Raw genomic sequence first — 13,171 nt, forward strand, 5'->3', positions numbered from 1 at the left:
CAGAGACTGGCTCGCTGACTGACCCAAAAAGGGAAAGGGCCCTAAGAAATTACAGCCTTCATGTTATTCAAATGAGCTTTTAAAACCCACCTCTAACTTGGCATTCTGGGCCTCATGCCTTTAAATATGCAAACCACCAAATCCCCATTTAGCCGCTTCCCACCTCCCACAGGCCAGCCAAGCCTCAGAATGCTCGCATACACTTCTAATGGAAATTGCCAACCACCGCCCCCACTGTCTGGGGCAACAGCTGTGCGCCCCTGATCCTGCCCTGGCCGGCTCAACAGTGGCAGCTGAACCAAATCCCTCAACTCAGGGCATGGCCAGCATCCATGCAGCCAGAGTTACAAGAGAAGCAAAATCGGTAGGTGAGAAAAGGACACTTTAGAGTCAGCCACTAGGACTGCCGGCGCCCCTGGTGGCTCCCAGGCCCAGCCATCTGCACCCTCAGAACAAACGTCCTTTTCCTCTGCTCCTTGCCACCGGGATATCCCAACTTCCACACATCAGGGGGCTGTAACCCACTCATAATAACTGAACGCACTGGCATTGAAGATTTAGCCTTCAGGCTTTTATGAGTTTTGTATGAGTCAACAATACAATATGGGACTGAAGTGAGGAACATTAGTTTTAGGGTCAGAAAGACCGAGGTTGCATCCCAGCTCTGTCACTTACTGGCTGTATGACACTGGACAAGTCACCTTACTCCTTCAGCCTGGGTTCCTTACCTATGACATGAGGGTCGTCAGAGGACCTAGTCCACAGAATCATTGCAAAAACTAGACAAGACTGAGGGAGGGGCTTTCCATAGGGCCTCCTTGGTTATTGTTGGGTCAAGAGGACATGCCCTTGTCTTCTCTGCAGTCCCAATGTCCAAAGAGCTCACAAACTTGAGTCATCCATACCTCACTGGGCAGAAAAGACTGACCTGAACTGCCATGGGACTTACAGTCTTCCCTGTCCCTTTACTGTGAATATCTGCTGCAGAAATACCAAAGGGTTTGGCCATCGGATTCTGCTGTTACATGTTATCCAGTCAGAGGTGTCTTGTTCCTTCCTAAAATCAGGCAACTTTTGGATTTTACAACTTCTCTGGCCCCATGGTTTCAGGGACTGTGGACCGGTATCTTTATGAGGGTGAAGAAGAGAATTTAAAACACATTGAGATATCTACCATCTCGCGAGGACTTTGGCAGCCACCATGACTCTACAAACTCCACCCCAGCCACACTGCATATGCCCCTTTCCCTGCAGCTTTCTAAGGAGCCTTTAGAATTTGTATGCAGCTCACCCAGGCTGCACCAGGGATACATCCTCAAAAACCTGCCTGGTTACAGTGAAGGTAGAGTGCCACACAAAAGGCACACAACTTCAAACACACACACACAAAGAGGCATGGAACTGAAGGGCTGGTAAGCACCAAGCCCAAGTTTCATTAGGTTTTGAATTGTGTAGGGACGATTGTGGAAAAGCTACTGTTCCTGTAATTAAAATACAAGCTATAAAAAAGCACATTGAAAGAAAATGGCAGTAGAGTTCAAGAAGGTACATTTCTTCACGTTCACCCAGCGTTCACGAGACAGCAGCACACACGGCCAGGCGCTTTGTGGTGTCGGCATCCTCTGCTTCCCCTTCAAGAAGCCGCTTTTGACCCGTGAGAGGCTAGAAATCAAGGAAAAGGGACAAATGTTCAAAGAAAAGCATTGGCTTCTTCAAGATTAAAAGGCTCCCAACATGCTTCCAATATTGGACCATTTCATGTTCTAGTACCAAGAGTTACTGGGTGTCCTTGTTGACATCAGAATCCCCCCAACACTGCCTCCCAAACCCCCAGACTCAAGTCATGCTTATCAAAATGACATTTCCCTCCCTTGCGGTTTCCAAGCACTCACTGGTGGATACTGAAAGTAAGTAGCCGAACATTGGCTCATCTCCTAAATTATGAGGTTTAAAGGGACCACGGTACGTCTCCCTGGGAGCCCCAAGTCTCGCTCTTTTACGGGAAGACAATCCTTTTTTGTGTCTTTATTTTCCCATTTGCAGTGGGGATAGAGGTGTTAGCATTCACCAAGAGGGCAGGACAGGGATGAACAGATATTAACTCATACTTACAAAGAACTTTAGAGGAATAAAATCATAATCTATAAATCATCAACCACTCACCCAAATTTTAAATTTTTCAACAAGTTTAAATTTGAACCTCTAGTACAGTGTTCCACTCTTGCCTTGCAGAGCCCTCTTGAATGGCAAACCCTCGCTGTGCCTCTCTAATGCAGTAAACATACGTTTCATTATTAAATCTTCTGAGGGTGCTAGAGCAGATCAAGCTGAAATAAATAATCTACTACATCACTCCTCTAAACAGTGTTAAGCAATTGCTACCAAAGAGACCGCTCATCCTTGCTCATCAGCTCTTTAAACGTAGCCTGCACTTAATGACCGTCATCTGGAATACCTGGGTGGGGACCTGGGATAGAGCCGTCAACTTATTTTCTTCAAAAACCAACTTCTGAAATTTTCTTTTCATGTCCTCATCCTGTGAAGAATGAAAAAATATAAGTAGGCTGTGTGTGAAGGAAAGTAAATTCCTAAACAAATAGCGCTAGGATGCCCTGGAAACAGGGAAGTGGGCAAAGACAGCCAGTCTGTCCCAAAAGAGGCATGCCCTTGCTGAAGGTCCAGAGGACAAAGGAGCACACACTCCTCACCTCTGCTTCCCAGTGAAGTCTTGTCACAGTCAGTGTCCTATCGACACTGACGGCTGCCTCAAACCCACATGCCTAGGAGTACTCAGTGCGCCAGAGAACCACAGACCTTAGGAGTCAAAGGACTTTCAGAACTAGCAACCCAAATCCTGAAAGATGGCCATCAGGAGGCCAAAGGTTGGGGCTGGCTCCGTCATCTACGTGCTGACTCCATGCAACTCCCCAAATTTTTCCAGGAGGGGCCCCCTCTCCCTGCCAACAGTGAAGCCAGTCACTAGGGCAACCCTAGCAAAACAGCCCAGCGTCCTAACAAAATGCACCCAGGAAGTGCTGTATAAAAGCCACCAAAAGGACTTCAGCCCCTAATGTCCCAGAGCTAGTGAGAAAGGAAGACTAGTGAGCAGGCCATTGCATTACAGGTGTTTCTTGCTGCTGGAGGGGGAAGGACAGGCAACACGGGGTATGCACACCCAGAGTTCCTGCCCAGTGTCTAGGGGGGTAACTCCCACCCCCATGGATGCTTGCTTCTGCAAGGGTCAAGGATTTGCACCTGGGAGCCCTGACAGGTGACCAGGTGAGGCTCTCCACACCTTCAGGAAAGTGAACATCCATGACCAGGACTGTGGGCTTTAGGACCACTGGGAAACCCACCATGGCCACTCACAAACAGCGTGAACAGAAGACACCCAGAGCTGCCTGATTCCAAAGCCCCATGTACTTGCCCACACAACCACACCTCCCCCACTCCTCCCACCAAGCCAAGTTCACCACAGTGGGCGGGGGAGAGGGCAAAGTCTCCAACATTCAGCAATTTGACAGACATAGAACAATTATAGTGCAAAGGACCAATTCCCTATTCTCTATCTACTAGCTAGAGTCACCTGCCTCCGTTGCTGTTTATTACATCGCTACCACTCCGTGCAGCTCCCCACTGCCCGTGCTGAGAGCACCAAGTTCATCTGGATTACACTCCACAATCCCTTAGGACTTCTCACTGCCACTGTCAAAAGTCCATCCCTTATTTCCTCCTGTACCTGTTCACAGCCTCCACCAGGAATGCCCTCCTTGCCTTCCTGCCCATCCACCCCACCCAGCTTTCTCGTTCACTCGATGAATAAATATTTCCCAAGGACCCTTGGATGCCAGGCACTGCAAAAGGCACAGGGGCCTCCATATCAGAGGGACGCAGTCAGTGTTGAAAACGCTGTCTCCCATTGTTATGAACCTGAATTGTGTATCCCACACATGCCTCCAAATTCATGTCAAAGCCCTAACCCCAGTACTGTGACTCTATTTGAAGACAGGGCCTTTAAGGAGGTAGTTAAGTTAAAATGAGGTGTTAGGTTGCAGCACTGATCCAATATGACTGGTGTCCTCATAAGGGAAGAGAGAGGCAGCAGGACTGTAAGCACACAGAGAGAACGTGGCCACTTGCAAGGCAAGAGGAGAAGCCTCAGGAAAAAACAAACCTGCCGACTCCTTGAAATTGGACTTCCAGCCTCCAGAACTGTGAGAAAATAAATTTCTGTTTAAGCCACCCGGTCTGCGCTTTTTGTTACGGCAGCCTGAACTTAACTGACACCCACGTCATCCCCAGGCTACTCAGTCTTAAGACACACTTCACGCCGTGTGAACCTGTGGGTACGTGGAGCCCCATGGGCAGTAGCCCCATCTCATCCTGGGGGTCCTCCATACTTGGCACCTAACTCTCCTGCCCCACGTACCCCACTCTTCTATAGTGACTGTAATCAGGGTTGGCCCCCACCTAGACTGTCAACTCCCCAAGGCAAGGACTTATCTACTCCCCTGTACATCCCCAGTGACTAACAGTGCCTGACACATGAGCTCGTTAACTGTCCTCTGAAAGAACGAATGCACAAAGAAATGAAACCATTTCATCCCTGAACACCCCTTTGGTGCAGCCAAGCAGAACTGACCATGAGCCCATTGAGGCCTGTATATAAACCAAGTCATCAATTAGCAATAATAGGAAAAAATAACTCATTACAAACCACAGGGAGGCATGTGTATCAGGTAAGTAGCCTTCCTTCGAGATGTCTACAATCTACTCGAAAATATTAAGTTGCAATATATATGCCTGGAAGGTAAGCAGAAAGGAATTCTGTTTCAGGAAATGAACAGGAGGCCAAAAATGGATATAAGGGATGCTCCCAAAACTGGACACTGTTAATGGTAAAACAGAGACTGGAACTCACATTCCACTCAATCCAGTGTCGCCCACAAAACCTTTTGGTTTCTGCAAAAAACAATGGATTTTCCCCAAATATAACCTTAATTATCACTAGCAGACACTTTACGTGGGCATCCTGCATCCTTGTCTGCACTCAATGTTTGCTCCACCTTGTGCTGCAACAAACAAAATGTGGACTAAAGAGTATTCAAGTAAGACCCCTTGAGGCAGGGTTGAACTTCACCTTTCCCTCGGTTACTAAAAAGTTTTCTTTTGAGACATAAAATACAAGAAAAGTAGGCAATGCTTGTTCATAACTTTGGGGCAGAGGCAGACCTCGTGCCCAGGCTGAGCAGACAAGCCCCATTTCTTCCGAGACTGCCACGGCTCCTCTGCCCCTGCACCTGGCCCCTGAGAGTCGCCCGACCAGCGCACATGAAAAAAGCCAGGAGCCATGTTTTTCTTTTTCATCAAAATTAAAACCTCACCTGCAAAGGCACCCTTTGCTTCCAAATTCCTTTTCCCCAGGGTCCTACTGTTTCCAATCTGTGTGGTCTATTAAGTGCTAAATCACCTGACAGATTTCTTCTGTGGGATGGCTGTTTCCAGAGCAACATCCCAAACACACAGATCTACTTTTTTTTTTTCTTTGAAGGAGTTGTTGTCCTCAAACTGAGCTAGCCTGAGCAAAACTGTCAGGTGTGGAGGGTTGGAAGAGAGAAAGAAAAGGAACAGGCGTCCTGGAGTCCCAGGAGTACAGATGACACCAGACGGCCCCAGGACCTCCCGGCCCAGTCATCCCCAGAGCCTCTAGCTCAGGCTCCCTGGTTAAGTCCCCCATCTGCACAGGAAACAGAGAAACCAAATGAAAGTTAATAGAAGGGGCTACGGTTGTGAACAGAAACGCATTTACCAGAAGGCCTGACATCCATGAGAAAACCTGCCTGATGCTATAGCTAATTCTAAACCAAAGATTAGCCCAGCAAAGCTGCAAAGGACTTCCAACTATGGCGGCGCGAATGAGGTCAGCACATAATGTAAAGGCAGCCACGCCGTGGCAGGGACACAGGGGTAACCAGACCTGAAAGGCGCAGTCCGCGCTAACGGCATGCTTACTGACCATGACCAAGTGCAGCTCTTCTTGCCCAATCACTTGGGCTTAAGAAACAGCCAGACTCCCTGTGGGAGGATGCCCTCCTCCTCCCTGTGTTTCCCTGACTCAAGGTTAAAGATAGCTGGAAGGTAGCCCATCCCGCCTGTCTGGGGTGAGGGTCTGGAGGGAAAAGGGGCAAACAGCTGGGAGTGGGGGTTCAGACCTAGAACAACCTCTCTAGGGAACACAGCTGGACTGCAGACTCAGCGAAGCCAACTGGAACCAGGATGCACCAGGGTGAGCTTGTCCATCCAGGAGGCACGAGTCAAGCTGAAAAGACTGTACCCGAACGCCCACCCACACCCCATGCGCACCCACCCCATACCTAACGCTCAGTCTAAAACAACTGCATTCAACAGATCCAACAAAGGACATGTTGTGTTTCCGTCCTCTTCCTCCTCATTCAGGCACAGTTCAGGGCCACCCACGAATTCATGCTACAAGCACCGTCCTGTACTCACCTGAAGCCATGGGTGTCTTAAAGCTTCTTCTGTCGTAAAACGTGCCTTTGGATCCACTATCAACAACTTCTTGATGAGGTCCAGAGCTAAAGCAGGGAGAGAATTGGCAAATCACAGTGACAAGGATAGACACGTTAAATGAGCAAAATTAAAATATGCCAGAGTCACAGGCTAACATCCAGAAAGAGGAAAGAGGGGCTGAAGTCATCGTGAGTCAGCGGGTGCGGCTGGCAAGGCCCCCAAACCTCCTCATTCTGTGCACTGGTCAGAGTGCTCTGAGAACACCAAGGATGACCACGACACTCCCCACCTCTCCCTGCCTGCTCGTCACCATCTCTTAGCTCTCCGTTCCCTCTGTTGCTGGATCCACTCAAGTGTAAACTAATTAAACCTGAACTTCCACCCAGTTCCAAGACACTCAGGATGCTCAACCAACTCTCCCCAAGTCCATGGACTGATGGTGACAGTTTCTCAGCCAGCAAGTTTCCTTGGAACTGCAGGCTTGGCAGAAATAAAGCTTGACAGCAATCAACAAGTGAAGGCTGCCTCGTACATTGCAACGGTATTTTTCCTTAGATTTCTGACATGGAACATAATCATCTATGTTACATTATTTGGCATTTAGTTTTAGTTTTTTCTACTTCTTTTGAGAACTACAAAGTAACACTTCTAAATTGTAAAACACAAAATACTAATTACATTTTGCTCTTACATGCTTACGTACTCAAAAGAGACTTGTAACTAAAAAGTTAACTGATTATTTTGCACACTTAAATAGGTACCAGGCACTTGGTGTATGTTACACTTCACTCCCACAAAAACCCTTTAAGGTAAGGGCTTATTGTGCCCTCTTTACAAATTAAGGAAATGGAGACTCAGAGAGGTTAAGTAACTTGCCTAAGGTCACACAGCTAGGAAGTAGCAGACCCAGGATATGAGCCTAGGTTGTCCTGGCTCTGGAGCCCATGTTCTTAATAACATTCTTTGCCTCCCAAATGATGCAAAAGTAACAGAAAGTAACAGAATTGACAGGAGGAAACATCACAGAATGTGAAAAGAAACTCCCACCACAGCACACACACATTTTAGCAAGCCACGAGTTCTTAACCCTTTCGTATCCATACCCTCCTCTGAGACCTCTGCCCAGACTTCGGGAATGAAGTTGTATTTTCCACTGGTGATCTGATCCTTCAGTGACACTTGAGTCTTATTCTCAGAGAAAGGTGGATACCCACTAAGGCTTAATATTGGTAGAGAGAGAGAGGAAAACAAATCAAGTGGCATTCGGATATATAGATTTCTTTTTTCAGCATAATGAAAAATTTAATTTTTCTTTACATCAGTGGTCAAAAAAAGTGACCCAAATTAAACACAAGCTCTCTACCGAAACACAGTTCTGATTTCTAATTACTAATTACTTCCAACCAGACTCTGAAGCAATGAAGACCTTTCTTACCAAACAAACAGAATAACTCCTAAACTCCAGCAGTCCACAGCACGATCATATCCGGCAGTCCCAAAGGAATTAAGGACCTCAGGAGCCAGGTAGGTGGGGGTACCACATAAGGTTCTCATGAGAGAGGTCTCCCCCAAAATCTTGGACTGCCCAAAATCAGTAATCTAAAATTAAGGACAAAGGGGAATCATTTTTTATTACATCATAAAATACAAAAATTAACATAGTCTGCCAGTCCCAAAAGACATGCGGGCTAGCTTAGTTCTTCTCTTACATAGTTCATACCTGCTGTTAACCTGGAATCTACAAATTCCTGTCTTTGTAAGGCAATTTTAAACTCTGGAAGTTACTTAATTTTAAATTAGAATTCCTGAGCCAAAGATCCTCAAGGCCCAGTGTTGCCTTTTGTTTCCGACTTATCTGTGTTCTCTATAACCTTCCAAAAGGTTTAAATGCCTATCACAGACACTCTAGTATTCTACTTACTTATCCATGGTTCTTAGACCCATTTCTCAAACTTGCCTGCACACTGGAATACCTGAGGAACCTGGAAAAAATACTTACACTTGGGTGCCACCTTCAGCGATTTGGAGGTGTAGCCTGGGTGTCGTAATGGTTTTTTGAATTTTTTTTTTTTTAATCAACAGAAGATTATAAAGTGAAGCCAGGATGGGAAGCACTGTCTTCTCATAGGGCAGAGGAAGAAAGGAGGTATGATTCTCTCATCCACCTAGACCCCCTCTCCCTCCCTCCGAACACGAAAAGGGGCTCGTACACACTGGAGCTCAGTCAGTATTCATTAGAATCTGCACCCGAGCAACGATCACCTCACCTGACCTCTACAATAACTGTCTTGACCCCTTTTTATTGCTCCCACTTTTTATTGGATGAATTAAAAAACAGTTTCTGAACAGAAATCTACTGAAGTAGTCACATACAGAACAGAAATTTCTTACCTTGATAAGACAGTCCTCTTTTTGAGATGAGAGCAGAACGTTCTCAGGCTTTAAGTCCCGATGTATAATGCCATTTTCGTGAAGATACTACACAGAAAGAGAGGCTTAGTCCTTAGACTCATGAAGTAGGTGTGTGATTACAAATTTATTTTCAAAACAATCTTCTAGAAAAATGAAAAAGGCAACTGATGACAGTAGACTTTTTCACTCTTCACAAAGGCAGAAATATAAGGTGTCAATTTCACTAATAAAAATGTAAATGGGTAATAAAAAATATTTTGAGACCATATTAAACTGTAAAAACTCCACCAAAATAATATATTTGGCTATTCCATCTGAGAATATTTTTAAAGGGAATATGTGAAGTACGTATCTGTCAATTATCTGCTTAAATACCCAGTTAACATATTCGTCCATGCAAACATTGACTTGGTATTCAAAAACTCTATGACTGAAAAAGAATGTTAATGTTTCTTTGTTCATTTTTATATACAAAGTCATACTTCTTTAAGAAAATTAATTTCCCATATCCTGGTCTATACTCAAGTCATCTTAATATTCTTGGGATAAGGGGAGGAATAAACCATTAAGAGAACAGAACACTGGTTAGGTGTTTAAGGGCTCAAATTTTCTCTGTATATCCCTCTGGAATAGAGGAAAAATTCTCCCAAAATCCTTCCACGGGAAACGGACCCGGTGCAGCCTCCAGAGAGGGCAAACCCAGGTGGACTGGCCCCAGGTAAGCCTCCTCATTCTCAGCACAGGAGCTGCTCCCAATCTTTGCATTTCTTGCATGGAGTAGGTTTTCAAACTTGGCAGGGAACTGGTGCAAACCAAATTCGGTTTGAAAAAGGGTATGTTCCTTGAAGCAGGCAGGGTGCCACCTGATGTTCCTCCACCCAACACTTTCAGGGGACAGAGAAGGCAGCACACGTGCCCGCCTGCCTGCCTGCTGCAGTTCACAGGATGGGGAACACCAGGTACTGTGCCATGAGAGAGTGATCCGTCTGTCACAACCACCCCAACTTGCCAGCCTTACCCTCATGCCTGCCCAGCTCCCATCCTGAGCTGTCTACAGGGTCAGGCAGAAGTAGACATCAGTGTCCCTCCAGAAACACCCCCAAGCTGAAGAGAGGACACAAGGGACCATCTGCTTATTTCTTTAGTTCCCTTTCTCTCTCTCTGTTAAGCTTCACAGCAAGAACTTTCTCATCTGACTCAAAGAGGTGAGATAAGTTTGCCAAGAACTGAACCACACACACGCGACTCTCTGCTCTCTGGGTCTCCATCCATGGTCCTTTGCTTTCTGTCTAACTCAGAGAGTAATTTGCCTAAAAGAAAGTGGGTTGTCCTCTCTTACCTGTACAGCCAGTAGCATCTGGTAAAAATAGAGTTTGCACGTAGCTTCTTGGAGGCGTTTCTTCCCCACCACCCTGTCAAACAGCTCTCCTCCTTCCATCCTGCAACACAGAGGCAAAGCAGGGGGGACTCATTCCTGGAAGAAACTCGTTGGAAGACAATAATGCAAAAAAAACTTCATTAACACAAGCAAAAAGTTGCCATTTTTATTCCCTGGAGACTCCCATTTGTTAAGGCAGTGAGGTAACAGGCCTCATCCAGGAAGATGATGTCCCCTTGCAAACTAAGGAATGAGGGAAGCGGGAAAGAGTGCGCAGGAGACACGGAGTCACGGGGGGAGCTTAAAAAAATCTGACTGAGCAGGTCAGGGGGTCAGGGGTGGGCCCCAAGAATCTGCATTTTTATCGCACCCCAGGTGATCTGGTACAGAGTGAGAAGCAGGAGCTGACAATCGGACAACCCGGGTCTGAGCCCAGCTCCTCCACTGCTGGCTGTGGGACGCTGGGCTGGACTTCGGGGCTCTGAGCTTGTTTCTGCCTCTTACCAAAATGGGGATAATCCCCACTACCTGTACGTGATCCAGGTAAAGCCCCTGGCACAGTGTAGCTGCTTGGCAAGGTCATTCAATCCCTCTGCACTCCAGTTTCTTGTCTGTAAAATGAGGCTAAAAATAGTAACCCACCAGAAACCTGTAGGAACCTGGTGACTGTTATGAAGGGCAAATGAGTCAATCTAAAGTGCTTAGAGCAGTGCTTGGCTCATATTAAGTACTTAATTTGTACCCGTTACTGTGATTGTATTATCATTACGATTATTAAACTGCTTTAACTAGATCTAGTCAGGTAACAGCTGTCCCACTATTCCCTGAAGCACCAGTAGGGCCATCCTCGTCCGTTCTAAGGCTCCTGGGGCTGTGATTGGAGCTGTTGTTTGTAGTCTCAATAGTCCACCTGCATAGCCACGGTTTCCCACTCAGGAGCAAAGCCTTGCCTGTCTGCCACAACAGCCGCTCCAGGAAGCACTATATATTTGTGCAGGAAAGGACATCAAGACAGGCCTCTTCCAGGAATGAGACAGGAAAACATTTTGGTCACACCAAATAAGACAGGATTTTATGGCCACTGAAATAAACCAGCAAGTAAACCAGCACCTGAAAGATACTCAGGTGTCACCACACTACCTGGTACTGTGATCCCAAGCAGAAAGGTCCATGCAGGCAGGTATTTCAAATAATACCCCCCTGCAGACAAGCACTACCTGTGCCAGGTGCTCTGTGAGGGCTTTCCATCCCTCCTAGCATTTAATCCTTATGACTCTATGCCATGAGGATAGCATTATCATCCCCATTTACCACTAGGAAAACAAGACCCAGAGAGCTGAAGTGAACTAGCCCGTGGCAGTCAGTCAGCCACCTGCACAGACGGATCCAAACAGAGGCCTCGGATCCAGGGCCTGGGACCTCTGAGCCAGCTGCCTGTGGCAACACCACACAGGTTTTAGAATGGATACTAACCCCCCACACACACTGGCGGTCCTCACCACCACAAACACACATTGAGGGTTCCCAGGATAAGAAATAGAAGCCAGCGTTAGACTGTTTTTGGTGGCTTATAAGCATCTATGTGAGAACAAAGAAGGTTGCTACTTACAATTCCAAAACAATATAATAATCTTCAGCATCAAAAAAGTCTTTAATCTTGATGATACATGGCTAAAAGAGGGAAAAGAGGGAAAATAGTGAGAAACTCCCAAGAGGAAAGCTCGGGACAGCTACCCAGAAGGGGGTCTGGGGGGCCGAGACCAGGCATCTGGCCCCCTGCCTCAGGACACCCTGCAATTCATGCAGCGGGGAAGGCACAGCGGACCTTGGCTGGCTTCTCCGTGAGAAGGCGCCAGCAACTCTCCACCCCACCAAGCTGGCAAGGGACCAGTTCTTGCTTCACACACAAGCATGGCACCAAGGGAGGCAGGCGCATCTCATCCCAGCCCTCCTCCTCCCTGCCCCAGAGCACAGGTGGTCCAAGACAGCTAAGGAGTCTGCAGGAACCGCACAAGTAGTACAAACAGAAGCCAGCCAGGTGGGGAGCACAGCCATGCTGCCGGACAGCAGGACTGGTCAGCTCCGTGCACCTGGAACCCCATGGAGGCCCCATGTGACAATAGCCTCCCATTTTTCAAGGGAAGATACAAATTTCAGTTTTGTAAGAACTCTGAGGCATATCTGTGGGGTGAGGGGGAGAGACACACACACACACACACACCTATGGCTGAGAGTTTGTGACCTCTGATCAATGCAGGGTGCATACACTGGAGAACAAGGGAAAATAGTATTTTTACAGATTAAAATGCTTATTTCATAGACCAGTGGAACAGAATAAAGAGTCCAGATATAAACTCAAGTATATATAGTCAATTAATATACGATTAAGGAGCCATGGATATACAATGGGGAAATGACAGCCTCTTCAACAGCTGGTGTTGGCAAAACTGGACAGCTACACGTAAGAGAATAAAACTGGAGTATCGTCTAACCCTGTACCCAAAAGTAAACTCAAAATGGATCAAAGACCTGAATGCAAGTCATGAAACCATAAAACTCTTAGAAAAAAATATAGGCAAAAATCTCTTGGACATAAATAAACATGAGCAACTTCTTCATGAACATATCTCCACAGGCAAGAGAAACAAAAGCAAAAATGAACAAGTGGGACTATATCAAGCTGAAAAGCTTCTGTACAGCAAAGGACACTATCAGTAGAATAAAAAGATATTCTACAGTATGGGACAATATATTCATAAATGACATATCTGATAAGGGGTTGACATCCAAATTATATAAAGAGCTCATGCACCTCAACAAACAAAAAGCAAATAAGCCAATTAAAAAATA

The 13,171-nt window shown here is 46.4% G+C and overlaps 1 protein-coding gene across 8 annotated transcripts in view; it reads right to left on the reverse strand.

The window, feature by feature from the left end:
• Positions 1 to 549: 549 nt before the first annotated feature.
• Positions 550 to 13,171, reverse strand: part of CHEK2 (checkpoint kinase 2) — a 37,640-nt gene continuing 25,018 nt past the window's right edge. For 7 of the 8 annotated variants that reach the window (XM_073222594.1, XM_073222595.1, XM_073222590.1 and 4 more), the window contains 8 exons: positions 11,931 to 11,992; positions 10,283 to 10,382; positions 8,923 to 9,009; positions 7,967 to 8,130; positions 7,635 to 7,750; positions 6,511 to 6,596; positions 2,456 to 2,536; positions 550 to 1,662 (listed from right to left, as the gene is read on the reverse strand). In XM_073222594.1, the coding sequence (XP_073078695.1) occupies positions 1,573 to 1,662; positions 2,456 to 2,536; positions 6,511 to 6,596; positions 7,635 to 7,750; positions 7,967 to 8,130; positions 8,923 to 9,009; positions 10,283 to 10,382; positions 11,931 to 11,992 (786 nt within the window). In that variant the 3' untranslated portion in view covers positions 550 to 1,572. The remainder of the gene's footprint in view (positions 1,663 to 2,455; positions 2,537 to 6,510; positions 6,597 to 7,634; positions 7,751 to 7,966; positions 8,131 to 8,922; positions 9,010 to 10,282; positions 10,383 to 11,930; positions 11,993 to 13,171) is intronic. The other variant, XR_012125472.1, reaches the window with a different exon arrangement.

This window comes from Manis javanica, chromosome 15, assembly GCF_040802235.1.
Source record: "Manis javanica isolate MJ-LG chromosome 15, MJ_LKY, whole genome shotgun sequence".
Classification (NCBI taxonomy): Eukaryota; Metazoa; Chordata; class Mammalia; order Pholidota; family Manidae; genus Manis; species Manis javanica.